Consider the following 22,649-nt stretch of genomic DNA (forward strand, 5'->3'; position numbering starts at 1 on the left):
TCCAACTCACAAGGCTGGGTTTGAGAGGCACATAGGGCAATATATGTGAGAAACTGGCAGAGGAGTAATTTTTGAGAACAGCAAATCTTGGCTATATTAGAAATAAAACCTACCAGTAAATAAATCAAGTTAATTCGTCTCTCTCGTTTCTTGTCATTACTGATTCAAAAGATATAACACCAATCTTAACATGGAAGAAGCTTTAGTTTATTAATGCCTAAATGGCATATAGATAGGTATTCTCCCCATTAAAACTATGTTTCTTTATGCTAGTTCTTCACTAAGAAATTGAAATTCATAATGCCAAAACAAAAAGAGGACTGCACTAAAAAGTACTCTTATATAACTAAAGCAATCAATATCACATAACCAGAGTAACTATTGGTTCCCATTGCCCTTTCTATAAAGTGAGCAGGTGGCACACTTTGTTAGCCCTGTATTGCAGACAGAGAAACTGACTGAGCTATGAGATAGCTTGCCTGAAGTTGTAGACCAATTCAGTGACAGGACTTGAAACAGACACTAATTGCCTAATTCTGTGTCTATTAAGCTACCAAAAACATTATTTTGCCATGATGTTTCATGGTAATTCTATTTGTCACAGGGAAACAGAAAATTCTTTGTCAGATGTCATTTCACACACATTTCAAAATGGTCAAAGATACTCAAGGAAACAAGCCACTTACCAACTACAGTACCATTCAGCGAGGGACAAAATCAAAACTGCCTAGGCCTGCTAAAAATCTAATCTCATCCTTCCCAATTAACTTTATTAACACTAGAGTAGGAGAAAAGAGAGGTCAAATTATGGTGAAGGGTGCTTTCCATTTCCTCCTGGGTCTCAAATAATATTGCACATTGCGTAACATGCTAATAACATTCTGCTATTCGCAGAAACATGGCTATCTCCCCTGTTCTTCTTTAAGAAACCCACCACACCTACTTCCCAAATAAAAATTTACTAACAAACAAAGAATCGGGCAGTCTCAAATTAGACCACTGTAATTGTGATAAGCATCAAAACATTGGCAATGATCAGGTATTAGATGTCACCCAAATGAGTTTATGCTATAAACATATGAAGAGATACATTTTTTTTTTATGGAGAAAAGTTCGTTTGAAGTCTCCCTGTTAATATAACCAAATGGATCTTTTTACTCAGACTCATTAGTTTCAAATGCTGACACAAGATTGCCAAAGTTCTTTTTATTAATTTGAAGCCTTTTAAAAAAAAAATCAATGAATAATCTTGCGGATCAAGTATTACATATTACAGAAAGTATTAAACAGTAATACCTTTTCTCACAAACAGACAAAATTTAAAGGTCACCCTCTTTGTATTCCGTTATTCATCCTTTTGCTTATCAAATCCACCTCACACACTTAAAGCATCGTTTTACAAAAATTGTGCCCCGACAAGGGCAGAAATTTCACCATGGATCACCATGAACAATTTCTTTAAAAAAAAAACAAAAAAAAAAAAATCCAAGAAGCAGGGGTTAAACTCTCTTTATCAAAGCCCTGCACGACAATACAATCTAACTTGATAGAACTTTCGTTTCAGGATTCAAAAAAAAAAAAAAATTTCCAAACCTCAACGGTGATTTCTCCAATTCAAAACTCAAAAACAGATTAAGACTGAAAGTTCGACCATCAGGAGAAAAGGAAGCCTACGGCCCGACAGGGTTACACACATCTCCACGCTCGGGACAGACGGAATCCCACACCGGGGCTGGCACACGAGGACACGCGGGAGAGGGCTCTCAGGCAGCGCGACTCTCCCAGTGGGCCGGGGGTGGGACTGTGGACCTGGCCCCCTCTTTCGGGCCACAGGGAGAAAAGCAAAGGAAGGGAAACGAGACCCCGATGGGCAAGGAGGACTCACGACCCTTCCCAGTCCGTCTGTCCGTCCCTTGCCTGCCCCCGGACTCCCGCAGCCGCCCCGCCCCAGGAGAACACCACGACCGCCCCCCTTCCCAGAACCACTGGAGAATCCGCTCCAAAACGCAGACCCGGTCGGGAGTGGCTTCCCCGCCTTTCCCTGGAGTCGAGTGGGATCCCGGTCGCCAACAACAAAGACGTCTCCCGCTCCCCTCCCCCCGCCGGGCTCCTCCGGTCCCTCCCGCGCTGCGGCTCCCGGCCTAGCGCCCCCTCCTCGAGCTGCAGCGCCGCAGTCCGCGCGGCCCCACGCACCTGCACCCGAGGGGCCGCAGCCAAGGTGTGAGACACAACGGGCCGGGAGAGCACCTCTGCCGATCCGTCTTCCGCAGGGCGCGATTCGTGCTGCCGCCAGCGCCGGGCTCTCCCGGCCTGCGGGCAGAGGGCTGAGGGCTGCAGTCCCCCGCGCCGGAACGGAGCAGGACGGCAGCGCCCCAGAGGGCCGGCTCGCGCTCCCGGGTCTCGCCTCCCCGCGCCGGCTCTGCTGCTCCACACGGGCTCGCGTTCTGCTGACTAACGGCCCCGGCGCGAGGCGCTGGAGCTGCCGCCGCCGCCAGCTGCTCTCGGGCCTCAGGTCCCGAGCGGCCGTGGTCGCAGCAGCCGCCGCCGCCGCCGCCGCCGCCACCACCTCCCTTTCTGGCACTGCAGACACCACCCAGACCCAGCCAGGTCTTTCTTCTCTTTGATTCTCCTTCTTTTGCTCCTACTCAGCCTGCCAGCAGCGGGTCTCGCTCTCGCGGCGGGAGGGAGGCTGGAAGGGAACCGAGGGGGCCAGCAAAGGACTCTTCAAGCCAGGAGGAGTTGGTCACTGACTGGAGGAAGGTGCCAAAGCTGACCCGGGCTCCAGCCTGCGAGCGGGCCAGGGGAGGGACGCATCCCAGTTTAGCCCGACTTCCACCAATCACAAGCCTCCTGGCGGAGTCGGGCGCCGGGAGAGGCTGAACTGAGGCGGCAGGAGGCGGGGATTGCGGAAAAGGAGAGCCAATAGAAGTAAAATTTTCCAGCCCCTCCGCCTTGATGGACTGCCACGTTCGGACCAATGGGGGAATTCTCGCTTCGAAGAAAGCGGGATTTATACGTCGAGTGGGAAAGAGAAGCTGTGCGGCGGGGGAGGGGTCGAGGCTGGGCCGCATGCAAAGGACTTGGTTGCTGAGACAACGGAGAGCGTTCTTTGACCTCCGCGCGGAGTCACATGGCCTGACAGGGGAGGGGTCAGAAAGGCTGGATAAGTTCCTTCCGGGTCAGTGACTGAGGCGTCAGCTCCGTGAAGTAATTCCTTGCGTTTTGGTGTTTCTTCATCTTCCTTGTTTCAGCGCGTGTTGGTTGTGGTGTCGGCGATGAGCTCGCAGAAAGGCAACGTGGCTCGTTCCAGGCCTCAGAGGCACCAGAATACGTTTAGTTTCAAAAATGACAAGTTTGATAAGAGTGTTCAGACCAAGGTAGGAACCTGCCTGTTGCACTAAATCTGACTCCAGGAAGGAATAGTTGAGTGGAGGGGAAAGAGGAAATGAGGGGAGCTGGCGAGGCTGAGTGTGGACCGCAGCCCGGAGTTAGTTTTGGCTGCAGTGCAGCCCTTTCTAAAATGATATTCCCACGCCCTTTGTTTGACCTGGATTATGTTGTCTCATCGTAAATATATTTAGCGGTTAACACTTAACTAATTGCACAAAAAGGGAATGGGACCCTCATCAAACCTAAAATGCAGATGGGGAAATTGAGTGTTGAATGCTCCCATCTGGGTCACATGTTTGCAGTGGGCACGAGGATTATGGCACGAGTGTCTCAAATTTTGTGCCAAGTTTATGCAGCCATATTTACTTGGGGGAAACCCCAAGCCCTAGGTTTGTAGGGGCGATGTGACGGAGTCAGCGCTCGTGACCCCAGTGCCTGTCCTCACCGGGCAGTAGGTCTCTTGTAAGATTGTGTCGAGGATCAAATTGTTTGATTAATGTAAAAGTGCCTGTTTTGCTTTTGATAAGTCATTTACTTCTTTAGCAGCATTTATGTAAACTGGTGGAAAATTCACAATATCTAGCTAGCTAGAGATGTTGGGTTGGATCCAACCACTATTTTGCTGTAGGTGTCTTCCCCCTGCAACCTTTCCATAGCTCGATGAAGAGGAGATAACTGAAGACAAGGTCATCTTGAGGGGCACCATCAGTCACATCAGATAAACGTGATATTCACATAAACTGGAGTTCACGTTTACTAGGTGTGTGGCTTAAGTGAGTTATTAAATCCTTAATTTGTCTGAGTCTTACTTTGGACTAAAATGAGAAACCTGGAAGGAGTATTGTGAGGCTAAAATATGTGATATATATATATATATATATGTATATATATATATGTATATATATATATGTATATATATGTATATGTATATATATACGTATATATATATATATAAATGGTCTAGATCATAATAAATGTTGAACAATGATTAATTTCTCAACATTGAGAAATTAATGTTGACAGCAAAGTAAACTTTGCTGGTAACCTGTCATCTCCATTTCCTTTTCTCTTTCTGTCTTCACTAACTACAAATACTTAAAGTTCATGTGCAAAGCTCTGTGCTCAAGTGCATACAGTATTATAAAGAATTGACTGTCTTCAAGTAGCTTATGGTTTCCTGGGTGATTGGACAGTAAGCAAGCACAAAGATATAATTATGAATTATGATAAATTCTGATGAGGGTGAAGACAGTTCAATAAAGAAGAGTAAGAGGGATATTTTCAATTAGGTTTTCAGGGGACCTCTTCTTTCCCTTACTTAGATTCAGATTCAGAAAGAAAACTGGAGCAACATTTGGAAAGACTTTCCCAAGTTTGTGCCTCTTATCAATAGGTAAACCAGAATAAAAAAAATAAAATAAAATCCCAAAAACAAAAACTGTGCTGTTCCCAACAGATGTCTATCTGGTCCTGTATTCTTACTTTAAATTTTGGCACAGGCATTTAATTCTGATTGTTTTTCATCTTGGTGTTAATCTAACAGCCATGTCCTATCTTCCCCAGTCTAGAGATGTACTGTAGGGAATGGTCTCAGATTGGTTCAGGTAATCTCTGATCTGAGTAATTTTGTTGTGAGTAATGAAGTGTCAATCATGGGAATAAATGTTATTTCTTAATCAATGGGTTTCTATAATTAAGGGTTAAACAAGGGGATGGCCATTGAAAACATCTGCAGTTGGGCAGATATAAAATCCACTGTGGTTTCAAGGTAACCATCTCTGGTACTCTAGATAGAGATTACCTGGGACTGCCTTTGATTTTTTTCCCTAATTGGGTCATGTTTTTTGATATATTTCACCAATGCTGTCTATTAAGTGGATTTACGTTAAATGACTTGTTGCTAAATGAACATGCTTTTTCAGTTGACAAGATGACTTAATCTCTGGCGTGGTGGGCCTCATGATATACAAAAGAATGTTACACCAAATAAAATTCATAGTGCTAGTGAATATTCATTATGGTGAATATTTTGAAGTATTGTATTTTCTATTATTCACCTCTTATATTCTCTTCTCCCTTTCACACGAAATATGAGTAATTTCATCCATACTTGGTATATTCCATATATCTACATTTTCACGGTGCTTTCCCTTGAAGCCAGTAAATCGATTCTGCATGTTTCTTAATGTCGAGGCCTACTACAATATAGTTGTTTTTTCCTACTTCAATCATATATTTTAGACATTTCATTTTATGTGTCAACACATAACATGACAACTGGCATTAGTTTGTCTTTGATCTTTGTGTTAGGAATAGTACTATTGTCATTGTTATGTTCTGCAATTTTATAATTCTATTGTCAACACTTGTTTCTACATAAAGTTCAGTAGTATACTGTTAGAAATAGAGTATTCTCAGAATTTTTCATCCAGGTAAATTAGGTCACCTGAGAGAAAGAAAGTCATAATTTATATTAACTCTCCCCAAAATGGGCCGTTTTCCATTTAGAGAAACACTAGTAGGGAGTGGTGCAGTTAGACAAAGAACCTCAGGGCTGAAAGTTACAGGCTGCTGTGGTATTTATTATTTTAAGCTGAAGGACTCTTCACACCTGCACAGGTGTTACTATGAGGTCACAGGCAGTTGTACGGAGAATCCTGTTTGTCCTCAGAAAACCCTGCTGCCCGCTCACTCCATCCTCAATTGTCCCTTCTCTTTTTCTCACCATTTACTTTTGTGAAAGGAAGAAATGAAATGAGAAGGGGATAAAGGAATAGCTAACATACCTAAGATTCCTTTCTGAGATTTTCCTTCTCACTCTAGGTCAAATAGCACTTAAGTGTATTGAATGAATTAAATAAACATTTCTTTTCTGAACTTGTCTGATGTGTGCAAGGCCCAGAACATGAAGATAATTCATTAGGATTCCTTCGTTGCTAACTTAAGCAGAAAGGGAATTTATTGGAAAGATACTGAGCTGCTTATAAAAGGTGTTTGTTTTGGTTGGTTTTTTAGTGTACAAGATTCCCAGGTTGGCCATTACTACTGGGAAATTAATTACATCCTCATTTGACTGCACATATCTTACTTGATGCAATCCACCAAACTTTCAATGCCACCTCCCCTAAACCTTCCAGTTTCCTCCTGGAATTGGTAGTTTATTATCACCAAATAGAGACATAGTGATGAAAATAAATTTTTTTTCACTTTCCTGTCCTACCTGACTATTCCTCGGAAATCTGTTTCCCTGTAGCAGTCCTTAAGTAATGATGTTTGTTCACCCACATCTTCAACTCCTCATTTAGAACCCTTTCTCCCGTTTGCTGCTTCAGTCCATTTCTTCCTTACTCAGAACCCTAGCTTTTCTGAAATACAGACTGTTATCCCCTCCAGATCTGTCCTTCTAGTTGTATCTCCTCATTAGTACCTAGCTCACTGCTTTTCCACAGTTCCTGTCATCATGCTTAGTAATTGCTACATCCACATGAATAATCCACCATCTGACCTCTCAGATGTCCCACCTGGAAATCTATTCCCATGATCAACCCTAAACTCTCTCGTTGCTTATAACTGCTTCACTTAGGAACTTTAAAAAAATATTGACCACCATCTACTACCTTATTCCTCAAATAATTTTTTTTTAACTCTATTGGGTACTTCTGCCCATTGACCCATTCACTTTTCACTGTACCTCATTCATGCCCCTTTTTCCCCTCTTTATGTAGCTTGGAGTCCATGTTCCATTGATATAACTGTTCTTTTGCATATACCTCAGCTCCCTTATCTTTCTTTCTCTCTTGGCTACTTGCCTGACAGAACTTTGCTTAGATCCAGCTTTGTTATTCCACCATCACATCTACCCGATTGCCTGTATCTGTACCCATATATGTTGCCTTTTTACTACAGTGGGTGAAATGCCTGTCTTTCTCTATGACTAGTCCCTCCATTTGAACACTGAAGCTCATTCCTTCTTGCCTACCTAAAGGGCTTAAAGGCTTAAGGCTCGTCAGTTGTCCATGTTCTCTTGCATCATCTATCTTTCCCTTTCTAATGCATGATTTCAGTTTCTTAAAAAACCCTCCTTAGATAGAACCCATAATTTTTTCTAGCTCCAACCTATTTCTTTCTTTCTCTAGAGAAAATCTCCTGGTTCTCCACTTTTTTTTTTTTAACCTACTGTTGTTTCTATCCCTATCCAAATAGTTTTTGTACCCACCATTTCACCAGACCGCTCTTGTCAAGGTTGTTGATCTCTGTGTTCCAAATCTTTGGTTAATAATGCTTCGTTCTCATCTCAATTGCTCAGTAGCATTTGCTTCTCAGTTTCCAGAAATAATTTCTTCATTAAAGCCAGTCCATGGTTTTAAATGTCATCTTTATGCAAATACCTTCAAGATCTGGAACTCCAGGCCAACCTCTCCCCTGAGCTGCAGAGTTTTCGTTTATTTAACTACCTAGTCAACTTCTATGCTGGGATATCTAAAAGCATCTTAAACTTTACATAGCAAAGAAAGAACTCTTCATTTTTCTCTCCAACCCTTCCTCCTCCACTCTTTCCCAAATCTGTAAACAACTCCAACATTTACCTAGTTCCTCAAACCAAAAACATAAGAATCACCCTTGAGTCTTAGCCTTCTCTCACATTCTGTGTTGCAGTTTATCATCAAAACTGAGTCGTTACATTATTTTAATTTTAGTCCACCTTAGAATATAATTGTCATGAAGGCAAAGATTTTCTTAACATTTTCAATACCTAGATCAGGGATTGATACATAGGAGGTATTATGTAAGTAATTGGTGACTGAATGAAGTAAATAAGTAATTACAACAGTGTGTTAAATGCTATGATGAGGGGAGTACCACAATAATTCAGAAATAAAGGGAGAAAAGGGGAATAATTGATGTAGTATTATCCTCAAGGAAGTAGTATAGCTTGGGGATGAAAGGTCAAGAAGTCGAATCAGATGAATGGAATGAGATGAATGGATGAATGGGTGCTGATGAGTTTGTAGCGGGTCAGGAAGTTGAAGGAATTTTAATCTGAAACAACAAAATGAAAAGGATCAGGTAAAATTGTTACACTGGGGAATCTTCTGAAATCAAGGCTTCCCTTTCATTCATTTTTGAGGGAAGATTTGTGGACACATTGAAGGTTCCTCAGTAATGTTTGAGTGAATGAATAAAAGGTCCTCTTAAAAGAAAGAGAGAAGAGCAAAAAAAGGCTAAGAGTCTGATTTTTTTCCCCTAAAACAAGATTATAAACAGGTATTTATGCTTATTTCCAAAATGAACATATAACATGTGGTGGCAAAAGCATAAGAATAAAAGTCTCTCTTAGGTAATAGACTCTGGTTAGAAGACTGTTGTTGACTAAGACCTTTTTACCAAATAGGATAGACAAATGGATTAAAACTGAATTAAAATTCTAGTACTGTGGATTTAGGCCATCATTCTTGTAAATGTAGTCTGTTTTATTTTAGTTTTGATCAGTTTACTTGGAAGGATAAAAATATTTTGAAGTATATGCATTGGGTAGGAAGAAAATTATCAGTTTTTTGTCAGATTTCAGATGTGAATTTTTGGATTTTGAGCCAAAGGCACTGTCTTGTTTAAGACAGTGGCAACATGGTGTGGTAGAAAGACACTGATCTTGAAATCAGAAGAATAGGCTGTATAATCACGGACAAATTTCTTAACCTCTCAGGGTTTTAGTAGGTTTAGCTGTATTGTGAGGGTTAAGTTCATGAAAATGCTTGGTACTTGGCATTGAGCATTCTCTAAGTGCTAGCCCATTCCTTCATCTTACTCATCATGCTCCCGTGCTGCTCCCTCAGTTACGGCTTCCCTGATGCATCCCATTGGAATGTCTCTCTCCTTCCCTGCGGTATTTATTGCCCCCACCACACATATGGTTCATGTCATACTAGTTCTTAGTATCTATGTCTCGGCTTCTTTTTCTTTCTTACATATGCATACACAGAGACCATCTATCTCTTGGGAGACAAGGACTCAAGCATTTTTGAACTCCTCATGCAGCATAACATGCACCTGTAGTAGTAGTTCTACTTTGTGGGATGGAGGAATGGAAATCAAGTAGCGCTTACTGCCATTGTATAATGGATTACTGGTCTGTGTTAATTCACCTGTCTTCACTGAGTCCCTATTATGTACCAATCATTGACAAAAGAAGAGTATGATATGAGTCCTTCATTCAGGAATCTCAAACTAGTAACTACTTCAAAAAGTAGAAAAAAGGTAAATATGGAACATTTTCATTTAATAAACTTTTGTTGAAGTATAGCATACAAATATATAGAAAAGAGCAAAAATAATAGAGAGTTCAATGAATTTTCACAAAGTGAACACAGTCATGTAATAATACCCAGATCAACAGAATGTCACTGACCTCTCCTAGTCACTACCACTCTTCTCTTCAAATATAACCATTATCTTGACGAATATGAAGTATTTTAAAATAATCTTAAAGTCATAGTTTTTGGGGCCAAAGGTGAGAGAGACACAGGGTCCCAGATGACCAGCCTATCTTTTTGAAAATGGTATTTATTGGTAGATATAGAAAAACATCCTGATGGACCATCTTACCTGTTTAAATATACAGCTTCATATAATATTTCTTTGGTCACAAAAAAATTGTTGTGATTTGATTTCCCAGCAGTGATTAATTTGATCCTGTAGGATTTGGGGCTTCTAAAAATGTCGAGTAGATTTGAATTTCCCCGTAGCTTTGAAGCTGATGATTTCAACCTCAGTCCTAATTGTCTTCCAATTTATCTGCTTTTTCATGTGGTTGAGAGACATTTTTAGAACTTTATGGTGGACATTTTGTTCGATATTTTATCAACTTTATTTAGTTGGAAGGGTTGAGTTTAAATTCTAAAGTTAATATAATTATTCAAATGGTCCATTTGGAGGTTGTATTTTTGTTTTCACTTTGGCAGAGTAAATGGCATTAAAAGATTTCTTGTAGGTGATGGAACTATGTATGTATAATAATTTTCAGTGATGGTCCATGAGCAGTAGAATTCTATGGTAACTTTATTATAATAATCAGATCTTGGTTTTGAAGGTCATTTGGTGTTGTAGGCCATTGACAATATCATGCACATGAAATACCAAATTAAGCTAGGGATTATTTTAAATGCTTTATTGTTCTAGCAAGATTTGTATAGTACTAAATGCTCAGCCTTCTCTTATCATGTGGCTAACTTGTTTGTTTTGAAATTACTCATTTCAATGAAGTCATCAATTTGAGTAATATATTTCACATCATGTTGTGCATTTGTATAGGTGAGTGTTCTGTATACCATCATTAGCCTTTATCATAAGACATTACAGTAATGTGATGTCATGTTTCCTGCAAACTTGAATGCTTATAGGATATGATACTAGATCTAGTTTTTAATAAAGTTAAGATAGTCATATGGGATAAATTATCATCTATATAAAAGAATATTGTGATTACTTTTACATATGTGATGCTGTTGCTTTCATTTAAACTCTATTATTGAACCATGGGCAACTTTTTGATCCTTATAGGATGACTTCAAGGTCAGCTGTTCCCTAGTATATTTCAATTAAAAATTCCCTGGGTTACTGTGACAGTTAACTCTAATCTGAAGCCTTCTCTAGGGACATCTTTATTCAGGCCTTCTTTTTGCTATCTACTAAGAAAAGTAAGTCAGATTTTACTGAGGCTTCTAATTCAAAACGGCTGACATTTATCTTTCTGTTTTCCCCAAATTGCAGTGAAATAATAGAAGAAAAAATAAAATTACAATTATTAGAAAACTGAAAAAGAAAAGAACGTCAAGAAAATGTAAGGTATAAAATATATAGGGTTAGACTGACACAGCTGAACAGTTTATGAATCTGTAATACCATATAGATGGAAGTCATAGATGATGCCAGAATTAATAAGATCTGTACCAATCCTTTGCATAAAGTGGCTTTCTCTGTTTCCCTCAAAATCAAGTAAGAAGAACTCTCTAAAGTGGGGAAATGCCATGAACGACAAAGGCAGAACAATGTTGCTGATCATTTTTGGTCTCAGAGCTTAACAAAGAACCTCTTACGCTTGGAACAACATGCTTCTCATGCCTGCAAAGCAAAAGCTATCAAGCTGTTAACTTTGATCCGATCATCCAGAGCCAGGGATTATATCTGAATTCATTCCCAGAGCAATAGCGAATCTCAATTCTGCTATCGTCGTTTTTTGTATTTTTGATATTACTTATTCAATACCAGTACTGCCTGGAAGAACTTTCTGTGATGATGGATATATTCTATATCAGTGCTACCCACTATGGTAGCTACTGCCACATGTACCAGCTGAGCATTTGAAATGTCGCCCGTGCAACTAAAGAACTGAATTTTAATTTTATTATTTCAATTTAAATAGGCACATGTGGATAGTGGCTACCATATTAGATAGTGCAGATCTAGGCTCTCATTTATAAATATCAGCAGACTACTAAGAAGCACTAAAGTCTTTATGAAAACCAAAACCATGAGATGTACAACTGGAAACTCTACCTCCCATGCCCATTTATTGGAGGTAATATAAGACACAGAAGAGAATTTGAAAAAAGTATAATTGGTATCCATCCTTAGTGATTCAAAAAGCTCTCCATATCCATAAAACAAGGATAGATTGCTGTTAAAAAAGGTCTGTGACATTTCTTAAAAACTACAACTGTGGTTATAGAAATGTAAACATCTGAATAGGATGGCTGAATGGCAGTATGGACAAGAGTAAAGACTACCTTAGGAATTTGGGAGCTCAAGCCAATGGATGAGTCTAAAACCTAGTCTTAACAAGCCAAAGTGATAACAATGATGAAATGAAATTTGAGTTATGAAAGACTGAGCTAGGAAAGTCTAAAGGAGATCCAGAAGGCAAGGAAGGTGAGGAGAAATGATAAAAAGTAAAGAAAGCCCAAATTTTACAAAGTTACAGGAAATCTCAGGTCTTCATATAGAAGGGTTCTAGACGATGGTGAATGTTTTAAACTCCAGTTATCGGAAATCTGTAACAGATTCCAGAGAGGGAAAAAAGAAATTAGCCATAAAGCAGCTATAATTCTGTATAAGTCTGTAGGCATCAGACTTCTCATCTACAGCTTGTAGAAAATAGGGCAAGGTCTGCAAAGTGCTATAAAGGAAGTATTTTTAATTTAGAGGGATTTTTATTTTGTTTCGCTTTTTTTAGAGCTAAGCTCAGATATCAGGGCAAAAGAATCATCCAGATGAAAAGTTTGTCCAAAACGCCTGTATATATTTAGGGATGTACTCCTGAATATAAGAAGATTCATGGTGAAAGAAACAGTGGCAAACCTAGAACCTAGTAAAGCTGAGTTAATGTTAAATAATCGTTGACAATATGGCAGTAAAAGTTAATGCTGTTATTATATGTGAATCATAAAATAGAAGAGGTAAATTTTTTGGAAGACAAAATCTAGACCCATAGTTCCACAGTTCAACCAAACCTGGGAATTAAAAATAAAAGCAAGCAAAAGGTCTTGTTTGGGTGGTGGAGAAACTATAGAAAATAAAAATCAGTATCAGCATCAAAGTTTTAAAGTCTGCATGCCTTGTATTTGCTCGGTGTCTGTGGTAGGCATACAGCGATGAAAGTAAGACCTCGTTCTAGCCTTCATGCTGTTATAGTCTAGCTGGGGAGAGAAGACCAATGTACAAGAAGCAATAGTGGGCAAATTAATAAATTTACCAAGATCTTACAATTAAAAAAGGCTTTTGATTTAAAATAGCTGAATTAAGGGTTTGAAATGTATTTTTAGTTCAGTAGAGTAAAAAAAATTGAACTGCGATATTATTCATATAATCTAGCGTTAGAAACAGGATTTCTCTCTCTAGAGGCAGTGATCCAAATCGTCTTATTCTCTCTTCATTATCAAGTCATATACATTTCAGGAAAGGCCGAAACACAGTGGCCTGTGTGAATATCTGTACGTAATCTCTCATGCTTCTGTTTGTGGATGAACCTATTTCTAGTTTTAGTATGTGATTAGAAGAGAGAGGTACAGGAAAGCATGAAGGAAGATGAGTTGCTGTTGTTTTAAATTAAGCTGGTGTATCACTTGTGTAGCAATGGTCTTTGAAAACATAAAATGGCCTTTGCCATTCTGAGACACCTTTGCGCATTAACCATAATTAATAGAGATGCTAGGCTAGAACCATGACTCCCTCGCTTTGTGCCCCTTGGTTAGGGCTGTAGGAAACTATAGGTTTTGAATCAGCCTGGACCTGTGCTGACTCCCCCTCAGTCCAAGTCCTTCTGAAAACCCAGTTTGAGAAAGCCCAGTTTGAAAAAAATAATCTCTTATTTTAAACACCATTTTGACTCACAGATGCTGCTCGCCCTCCAAGTTGACTCAATGCCCATTACTTTTGTCTCTCCAACAAGGTTTTAAGCACTGTGCTTCACATGGTGGGCAGGGACTCTGCATCGTACATCCTCAGAAGCCTTGAAATGCCGAGGGGAGTGTGAGTGCATGGTAACTCACACTTTTTCAAATTGTTCCTATAGACAGAAGAGCGATAGCCATGATACCTGCTGTATTTAATTATCCCCCTGACACATTTTATAGTTTGACATGTTGGAAGGAGTCCTAAGCTTGGAGTCAGGGCACCACCAGGAGTAGACCCTGCAGACTCCTGCTGTGGTTGCTGAGCCACTTTCTCTATCATCATGAGTGAGTTGTATCAACTCTGTAAATCAGAATAAAAGTAAACAACAATACAACTTCCTTCCACACAGGGGTGATGTGAGAATAAAATCAGAAGCATTATAGGACAAATTCAGATTTTGAAAAAAATCTGTAGCAATAAAATGTAGTAGTATTTTGTTACAGGTGATTTGCATTTGTCATTCAGAATATACCTTAATTTTATCCCTTTTTATGTTCTTGTCATCCAAAAAACATCTGTGTTTTCCTTTTAAGAAAATTCTCTGAACGGAAGTTAAGGAAGTCACATGTGAATACTGAACTCTAAATGAGTCATGGCACAAGCCTAATGTTTTCCTGATGTGACTTGACTCCTGAATCAGTTGTCAGCATTAATAGGTCATTCTTAAGACATATTAATATGACCAAAACAAGGCCATTTTTGAAGAAGTTAAATAGCTTCGGTATCATAATTATTCTTATATACCTGCCTCCAAGCAAATGACTTACGATGTTGACTTATTTTAAAAAGATAAAATCATTTGCTTTGTGGCCATTACCAATTATTATGGTTGAAAGAGGTAAATCCATAAAATATGCTATTAGGAGGAAATGAACATTCTCCTTTTTTTTTTAACCTTGTTAAACAATGGTCAGTCAGTAGTTTGTCTCTTTTAAGATCACTCACTTGGGGCATACCATACCGGTTGGACAAGATCTCAAAATGTGACTAACTTCTAATGAGTCCTTATAAAAACATGTGTGCTGCCTCATGACACCACGCAATTGCTGCTTGAGCTTTTCGCATTCCAGCTGAATTGTATGTACACGAGGTTAGCACACGAGGCTCACCACTTAGTTACTATATATTGTCTAGGTCTCAGTGTATCGAAAGTCTGTGAAGAACATAACAGAAAAGTAAATCCTCTTTTAGAACATTACTTAACAAAGATAATTTTTCTTTCCTAAATGAATTTTTCTAACTCTGGAATTTTGTCTTGTGCTTTTTAAACAAATAGTGTCATAATACTGCAAGGTTGCTTTAGGAACAAGCCAGCAGGTTTGGCCCTATTTGCAAAACAATTAATATACGAGTGTTAGAATTTGAGTCAAAACAGTACAAATTGAAATGTGTACTTTGCAAAATAGTGTGCTTTTTTTTCCCTTTAAATGTTTAGAAAACCTTGAAAGCTATAGGGAAACACTTTCTACTTGTAACTTTAATAGAATGCCCTAAACTAAAAGGCATCTTTTTATGGGTTCTGCCTCAGCTCCTGATTAATTGTGTGACCTCAAGCAAATCTCTTAATTCTCTAAGCCTCGAGTTTCTCATCTGCAAAATGAAGATAATTATGCCTGCCCCCAGCCGCAGGAATGTTCTAAGAATAGCAGCAGGAAGAATTTTTATAAAGGTTTGGGTGTGTGGTTTGTAGATTTATGATAGCAGTCTTTTGTCTAAAAATTATTTCGTTTGTTTTATTTTTATAATGAAAACCAAAAAAGATTTTGTAATAAACCATGTAAACAACTAACTCTTTCCTAAGCATGCTTTTGTCTAGACACCTGGCCAAAGTACAGACATGTCCCATGTATGTGAAATGACTCAAGGACATGAGTAAGCAAAAGAACATTGACCAGGAACTGTCAGCAACCAAACAGAGAGTTAAATGACAAGTATAGTAGATCTCTTGAAAATATAGAAACACATCATTTCTTTCTGTCTCTTTTAGTTTTGACACAGACTTCTTCTTTTGGGAGAGAATGTATCAGGATGTCTTCCCTGTCCTTCCCCACTACTGTTAATTAATATATACTATTTTCTGTATTTGGGGATAAGAGTAACATGGGAATGTGAATAGTAGAGGCAGAAACAAAGGTTGAGAATCACTGATCTAGCGATTACCCACATTTCCCAGTATGTTCCTAATTTTAGATTCCCTAATTGAGATTTGGTCTGACATTTGATCTCATAACTAAGGCAGGGTTAAAACATAGGGAAGAGCAAAGAAGAAATAACTTCTGAGCTTTCAATGTGTTTAGATTTGGCTGAAATTCCAGGAATGGGAATGAAGACCAGAAACTGCTTATAGTAAATTCCATTTTCCTTTGAGCACGAGGAAGTTAGAGTAGCAAACAGATGGTTTCTATACAGTGCCATACCAGTGTGAACCATGTCTAAATTAAGGCACTTTAGACATACAGAGTTTGAAAATCTCGGATAAATTACATTTTGGGGTGATGTTTTTTAATGTAAAATTTTGGAAAATCTTAAATTAGCTTGCAAATAGTCTAGTTGTCACACTATATATTTCAAAGTTTTCTGTAAGTCACTTTGTTGGAAATCAGAATGCATCTTCCCAGAATGCATCATCAGACTGAGATTTAGTTTAGAAAACAGACAGTATGGAATAGTGGGGCAAAATAATGGAATTTGGAGTCAGGGCATGGTCTTGAACCCTGGTTTTATTTCTTTGTAGATAAGTAATCACAGGCAGATTATTAAACCTGTTTGGATTTGTTTCTTCATCTGTAAAAAGGGAATATTGTTTATCCCCCAAAGAGTTATGAGGAAATGATATAATTAACTGTGAATATTGATTTTTAAGCAGAAGATACTATATGTTTTATTTATTATTATTTCTTACGCTAACCAGTGGTGTTTCAACTATAATAATCGTAACTTTCTTTGTAAGGAAAAGCATGTCACCTTAATAATAGTACTCTCAGTAGCAGAGGTGAGGTAGGAAACATTCTTTTCTCTAGACTTGTCCACTTGGTAGTTACCTAGGGTAGTGGTTCTTAAACTTTTCATGCTTAGGGATCATCTGGAAAGCTTGTATAAAATGCAGAATCTCAGTTGCCAGAAATTTTCAATCAGTAGATGTTGGGGTTCAAGCTAGGAATCATCATTCTAAACAAGCCTCACAGGCGATTCTAACATACAATAAATACATGGTCCTCCAACCACACAAGAAACTACTCTATAATCACCTCCCCCATATTTGATAACTCTGGTCTGCATGACTGACTTCCCAAGGATTGTACTGTCTTGGTTTCTACATTTACATCTATCTAGGGAAGGTGGGATGGGTTGGGATTGTTGTCCTAGAACCCTGTCTGAGGTCTGTCTTGCTCCAGAGCTTTTCCCCCTCCCATAACCTTAACCACAGGTTCTCAAAGTGTGGTCCGTGCCACGGAAGCTCCTGAGTTACAGAATCACAATCTCAGGGAGTGGGGCCTGGAAATCTGATTTTTAATATGCTTTCTAATTGGGTTTTGTGTATCCAAGAGTTTGAAAACTGGCTTAAAAGTCACTCTTCGCCAGAGTCGTGTTTTGACCCACCTGTACTAGTCATCTGTTCTCTAACCGTTTACAGAAGCTGGATAATTTCTTCATCTTTATTATCGCCCATGTCTGGGCCCATCTCTCGATCCCCACTGCCACAGCCAAATTAATGCTTTCTTACATAGCATTTGTAGATTACTGCAGCAACTTCCTTACTGATCTTTGTACTTCCCTCTAGTATTGTCTTTAATTGCTGCTTAGGATCATACCCATTCAGGTCCCTTCCCTGTTTGAGTTTAAATTCTTCAGCTTGGCAAACAAGTTCTCTTATAATTTAGCTCATTCCTCCCCTTCTTCTCACACCCTGTTCAGCTGTTGCTCACTACTTGCAGTTTCCCAAAAGGGCCATATACTGTATCGTGCTTCCATGAGGCCTTCCCTGGACATTGGCATTGGGGCTTTGGTAGCTACACGACTATTGCAAAGCACTTTTTGTTTATCTCTGTCACATAATTTCCACACTGCCTGCTTCCTAGTTCAAGGGCAAGGACCTTATCTCTTTTTTTTTTTAAAACCTGTATTGCTCGTATCTAATATGTGCCTGGTCATAGTAGGTGCTTTATATGTATTTTTTGAATTGAATGAGATTGGAAGCGGTACAAGGGATCTTGGGCAATTGCTTGGAAAGCAAAGCTGAGATTTGAATGAAGAATGAAACTTCAACATACAAATACAGAACAAAAGGAGATGCATTGTGGGCAGAGCAGACTTAGGAGGAGACAGAGTATAGTTTCTGTACTATCAGGCTTGTTTACTTGGGAGTGCTTGAATGGATAGGGAAGAGAAACAGATGATAGCACCAGAAAAGAAAAGTCGGGATCAAATTGTGGAGAGTTCTGAGTATCAGTGTTGGGAGTGCCTCCATGAATAAAAGCATCTGACCAGAGGAGAGATGTGGACAGATGTCTGTTAAAACATAACTGTTGACAGTTTGGTCTCCCTTTCTCTACCTTCTTTACTCTCTAATCCATTTTCCATTTGAGGGGACTACTTCAGTAATGCAGATCACAAATGAGCCCGTGATATAAGGAAGTAGGGGGATATAAAGTAGAAGACAGAGTTGGGGACATTGTGGAAAAATTGATTTTGTCACTGTTGGCATTTTGGTAAAAAGAGGGAGAAGTCAAAGATGACCTGAGATTTTGTACCTGAACCTACAAGACTTTTTAAAGATGAAGTTTGGGATAAAGGAGGAACAGATTTTATTGCTAAGATAGTGATTGCTATGTAGCCTGTGAATTTGAGGTGTTTCAAGGAGTTCCATGAGGAGGAAAATGGATATCCCACATGCAATCTGAGACATCAGGACTTCAGAGAGACAGTAGGACTGGGGACATAGTTTTGGATGTAATCCTCATTGAGCTCATTGCTTAGGCTATAGTTACAGGTTCAGTTGACCAAGAGTAAATAGTGTGAAAAGAAAGGAGCACTGAACAGGCACCTAGATTGAAGAGAGAAACCGAGACAGAGTGAGTGAGTGAGTGAGTTGATGATTAAATAAATATTAGGGAATGGGTATTTTTAACAGGTAAGCAGAGGAAGAAGTATTAGCAAACGCTCTTGAGAAGGACCACATGGAGTTGGGTATAATCCTATTTTGTAAGGTGAGTCTTTTTTCAGAAAAGACAAATTATTCCTAGAAAAAACCATATTTTTGTCACTTACAGCAAAATTCTGAGGGAGCAAAGCTTACTTCGTATAGAACTGCTCCGACAATGAAGCTGTTTATTTTCATTTAGAAAAGTTGTTCTTGTGTTCCTTATTTACTAAAAATGTCCTATATTTAATAATGAAGATGGCACAAAGATAATTAAAAACACATTATCTTAAAGTACTTAGTGCCAATGTTTTAATTGTTGAAATGCAAAATTTCCCTTGTCAGGAGATTATTACTTCTCTGTTCTGCTTATGTTTTTAGCTTGCATTGTGGGTCCTTCCATAAAAACATTTTTTTAACATTCATAATTATGCCTTTTAGAACAAAATGGAGAGAATTAAAAACTTTCACACCAGAATGTTGTTTGTTCCAACTCTCCACATCTTTTAAAGATGTCATTGGTTTATCAATGCAGTATTTTGATTCTTACAATCCTACAGAAATTTTTGTTGTTGTTGTTAAAATACACAGTACCAACTTATGTTAATTTTTCTTTGAAAACAAATGAGTTTTCAAACAAGTTTCAAAACAAGTGAAATACACTTTTGAAAAAAAAAAATTGCTTTCTTAATAGATTTCCCTACTGCCAGGAGAAGACATTGTAGCAGCATGTTTCCGCCTGTAGGCAGGTGTGGCTCCATTTAAGTGTCTGTTTGTATTAAGTTTGTCATTGAAAATCTGGGTAGTTTGCTTGAGTGATGAAATAAATCAGTAGGTACTTTGGGTAGTTTCTATATAAACCCTCTCTGTATAATTGCAACCAAACACAATAGCTCTACCCGCTTATTGAGAGAATAGTCCCTCTGTTTGGGATGATCAGAACTCATTTTACATTCAGTCTTTGGATGAAAATGCAATTGTTTATTTTCGCAGATGTCGCCTATTAAAGATGCCAGTAATAACAAAAAAGTGAGAGAGGGAATCAAATACTAATTCTTGACTAGAAAAAACTTACGTTGTAAGTATATTGAACAAGAAGAGCACTTTGAGTATTTATAGTATATATTTTCACTTTTCTGCTTGGTATTGGTGTTTTATGGACGTTAGATAAATATAGAGTGAATTGGAGGAAAATTGAGTAGACTTCAGGGAAGAAAATTGTTTCTGTAGAAATATACCTCCTAGATACCTTACGTAGCTTTTAATTAGAGTTTTATACAGTAAAAGAATCAAATATTGATAACAAATATTTATGTATTTGATGTATGTATTTATGTATCTTAAGTATTTTATTTGTTTATTTTTATAGGTTTTACTTATTTAATCACAGTTTGTCCCATCTTAAAGGGGAAGTTCCTATTCTGATTTAAAAATTTTCTTTCTCAAAGAGAGGGTTTACAACATTTTGATTTCACAATTTAAATGCTACATTTTCAAATCTCAATAACCCACTTCCCCCAATAAAAACAGTTTTAGAGAACTGTAATTAGAGATTAAAATTGAGAGTAGGTGGCATGTGGAAACTAAATTATAAAAGATTGGATTCTACCATTTATGGAACTCTGAGGTTAGTCTGATTAGTATCTTTGTATCAGGTTCTTGCTTCCTAATTCTGATTTTAACCTGCAATATTTTACTGTTTTAAACCTTTGGGTATGTCTAATATTTTAGAACACTGGGGTAATATTTTGCTTAAAGGAGACTTGGACTGGATTTGTTGTGAAAAATTCTTTATGATGTTGACAGCTAATCTCTAATTAGCTACATTAAACAGATGTGGTTTCCTAAAAAGAAACAAGCCTATAGTAACTTCGGTTTTATATTTTTCCTTAAATGACAATAAAACCAATTTTACTACTAGAACTCACTTCAAAAGTATTTCTGAGCTATTTATATGACTGGTTCATTTTGTGAAATAACAAAATACATTAAAAATAGTAAGACTCAGTAACTTATCCAAATAAGGTATTTCTGAGAGTATGTAATAGACATTTAAACTATTACTTCTTATATTAAAAAAGAGTTTGTAGGTTTGAAAGTTTTAAGTGACTAGAACTCAGGATTGATGTTCTGGATCATATAGTAGTGGTGTTCTGTCTATAGTAAGTGTGATATTAAGTTGCTTATAGCAGGAATATTTAAAAAAAAAATTTTGAAAAGGAAAATGGCAATGCCTTCTGTGCTTTTTAAAATTTTAACTGCCTGGATAAAAAAGCAAAGCAACTTGTTATAGACAATATTAGGAAACATTTGCTTTAATATCCAAATAATACGTACTTGATTGATGAAAGGGACAATTATTATGTACAGAAAAATGCAAATTTTTGTATGTATGCTTAAAATGCTGTAAAATATAGAACATCAGTGATGACACTTGTCTTTTTTTCTTTATCTGTATTTTTATAAACTTTCTATAGTGTGAACATATATATTTAAATTCTCATTGTTTTAAATCTATAAAGTTATTTTTCATCTACAAAAATAAGTTATTGTCATAAGCAAATCATACAATATAATATACCATTGTTAGTACACAGTGGAAATAAAGGGAAATAAAGCTAAGTGCTGGGAGATGAACAAAGTTTACAGGCTACTAGACAGAATACAAAAGAGATTTCTATATGAAGTTTGAACTCTGTCCTCTTCCCTGCCCCATTCGTATTTATCCACTATAAAGTTCATTTTCCTAAATGTGTTCTGCAAATATGATCAAACCAAAGGCTAGCTATAGCTATAAGAAATTAAGCTCCATCTAGTTAAGATAATTATTGTTCTGTGTTTGTGACAAAACACTTTTAAATGGGTTTTTTAAATGGATTTTTAAGCACTTAAAAATGTGGATTTGGCTTATTGTACATGATTTTTTAATATTAGAGTGTTCTTCTAAGGAATATAAAGTCTTTACTACCGTTTTAAGTCTTTAATTTATCCATGCACATGAATGCTCTAGCAACTGAGGTAGACACCAAAATGAGACAAAGACATTATAAGAAAAAAAAAATTATGGACCAGTATCTCTCATTGTACTTAGACACAAAAATCAACAACAAAATATTGGCATTTTGTATTCACCAATAAATGAAAAGGAAACTAACTACATCACAGACAAGTGGGGATTATCCCAGGAATGCAATGTTCGTGGATTGGAATATTCAATATTGTTCAAATGTCAGTTCTCCCTCAAATTTATTTATGGTTTCAATGTAATTCTAATCACAACTGCATCAGGCTTTCTTGTTGAAATCAACAAGCTGATTCCAAAATGTATACAGAAATGCAAAGGAACTAGAATAACTGAAACAATTTTGGAAAAGAACAGAGTTGGATGCACATTACTGATTTCAAAACCTTAAAGCCACAGTAATTTATTTAGACTGGGTGGTACTGGTGAGAGAATAGATGGGTAGTTTAATGTGACAGAATACTGAGTTCAGAAATAGACCCACAGCTACTTAATTTTTGACAAGTTAAGCACAATTCAATAGTCTGGAACTTGGACATCCACATATAATTTAAAAAGAACTTCTATCAGTATTTTGTACCATGTAAAAAGTTAACTCAAAATGGACCATAGACTAAAATTACTGAACTTCCCGAAGAAAACGTAGGT

The 22,649-nt window shown here is 37.8% G+C and overlaps 2 protein-coding genes across 6 annotated transcripts in view; one reads left to right on the top strand and one right to left on the bottom strand.

Annotated features, from left to right (window-relative positions):
* ABHD17B (abhydrolase domain containing 17B, depalmitoylase) overlaps positions 1 to 2,798 on the bottom strand; it is a 50,143-nt gene extending 47,345 nt beyond the window's left edge. Inside the window, exon 1 of one of the 2 annotated variants that reach the window (XM_081066866.1) lies at positions 2,194 to 2,798. The gene's annotated coding sequence lies outside the window, so the exon portion shown is untranslated. The remainder of the gene's footprint in view (positions 1 to 2,193) is intronic. The other variant, XM_081066865.1, reaches the window with a different exon arrangement.
* A 201-nt stretch (positions 2,799 to 2,999) lies between these two features.
* The window catches only part of LOC308505279 (uncharacterized protein C9orf85 homolog), a 149,263-nt gene continuing 129,613 nt past the window's right edge, over positions 3,000 to 22,649 (top strand). For 3 of the 4 annotated variants that reach the window (XM_081067227.1, XM_081067229.1, XM_081067228.1), the window contains exon 1: positions 3,175 to 3,377. In XM_081067227.1, coding sequence (XP_080923353.1) covers positions 3,276 to 3,377 — 102 coding nt within the window. In that variant the 5' untranslated portion in view covers positions 3,175 to 3,275. Of the gene's footprint in view, positions 3,378 to 22,649 lie in introns of all 4 variants that reach the window. The other variant, XM_081067226.1, reaches the window with a different exon arrangement.

Source organism: Rhinolophus hipposideros (assembly GCF_964194185.1).
Source record: "Rhinolophus hipposideros genome assembly, chromosome: 11".
Classification (NCBI taxonomy): domain Eukaryota; kingdom Metazoa; phylum Chordata; class Mammalia; order Chiroptera; family Rhinolophidae; genus Rhinolophus; species Rhinolophus hipposideros.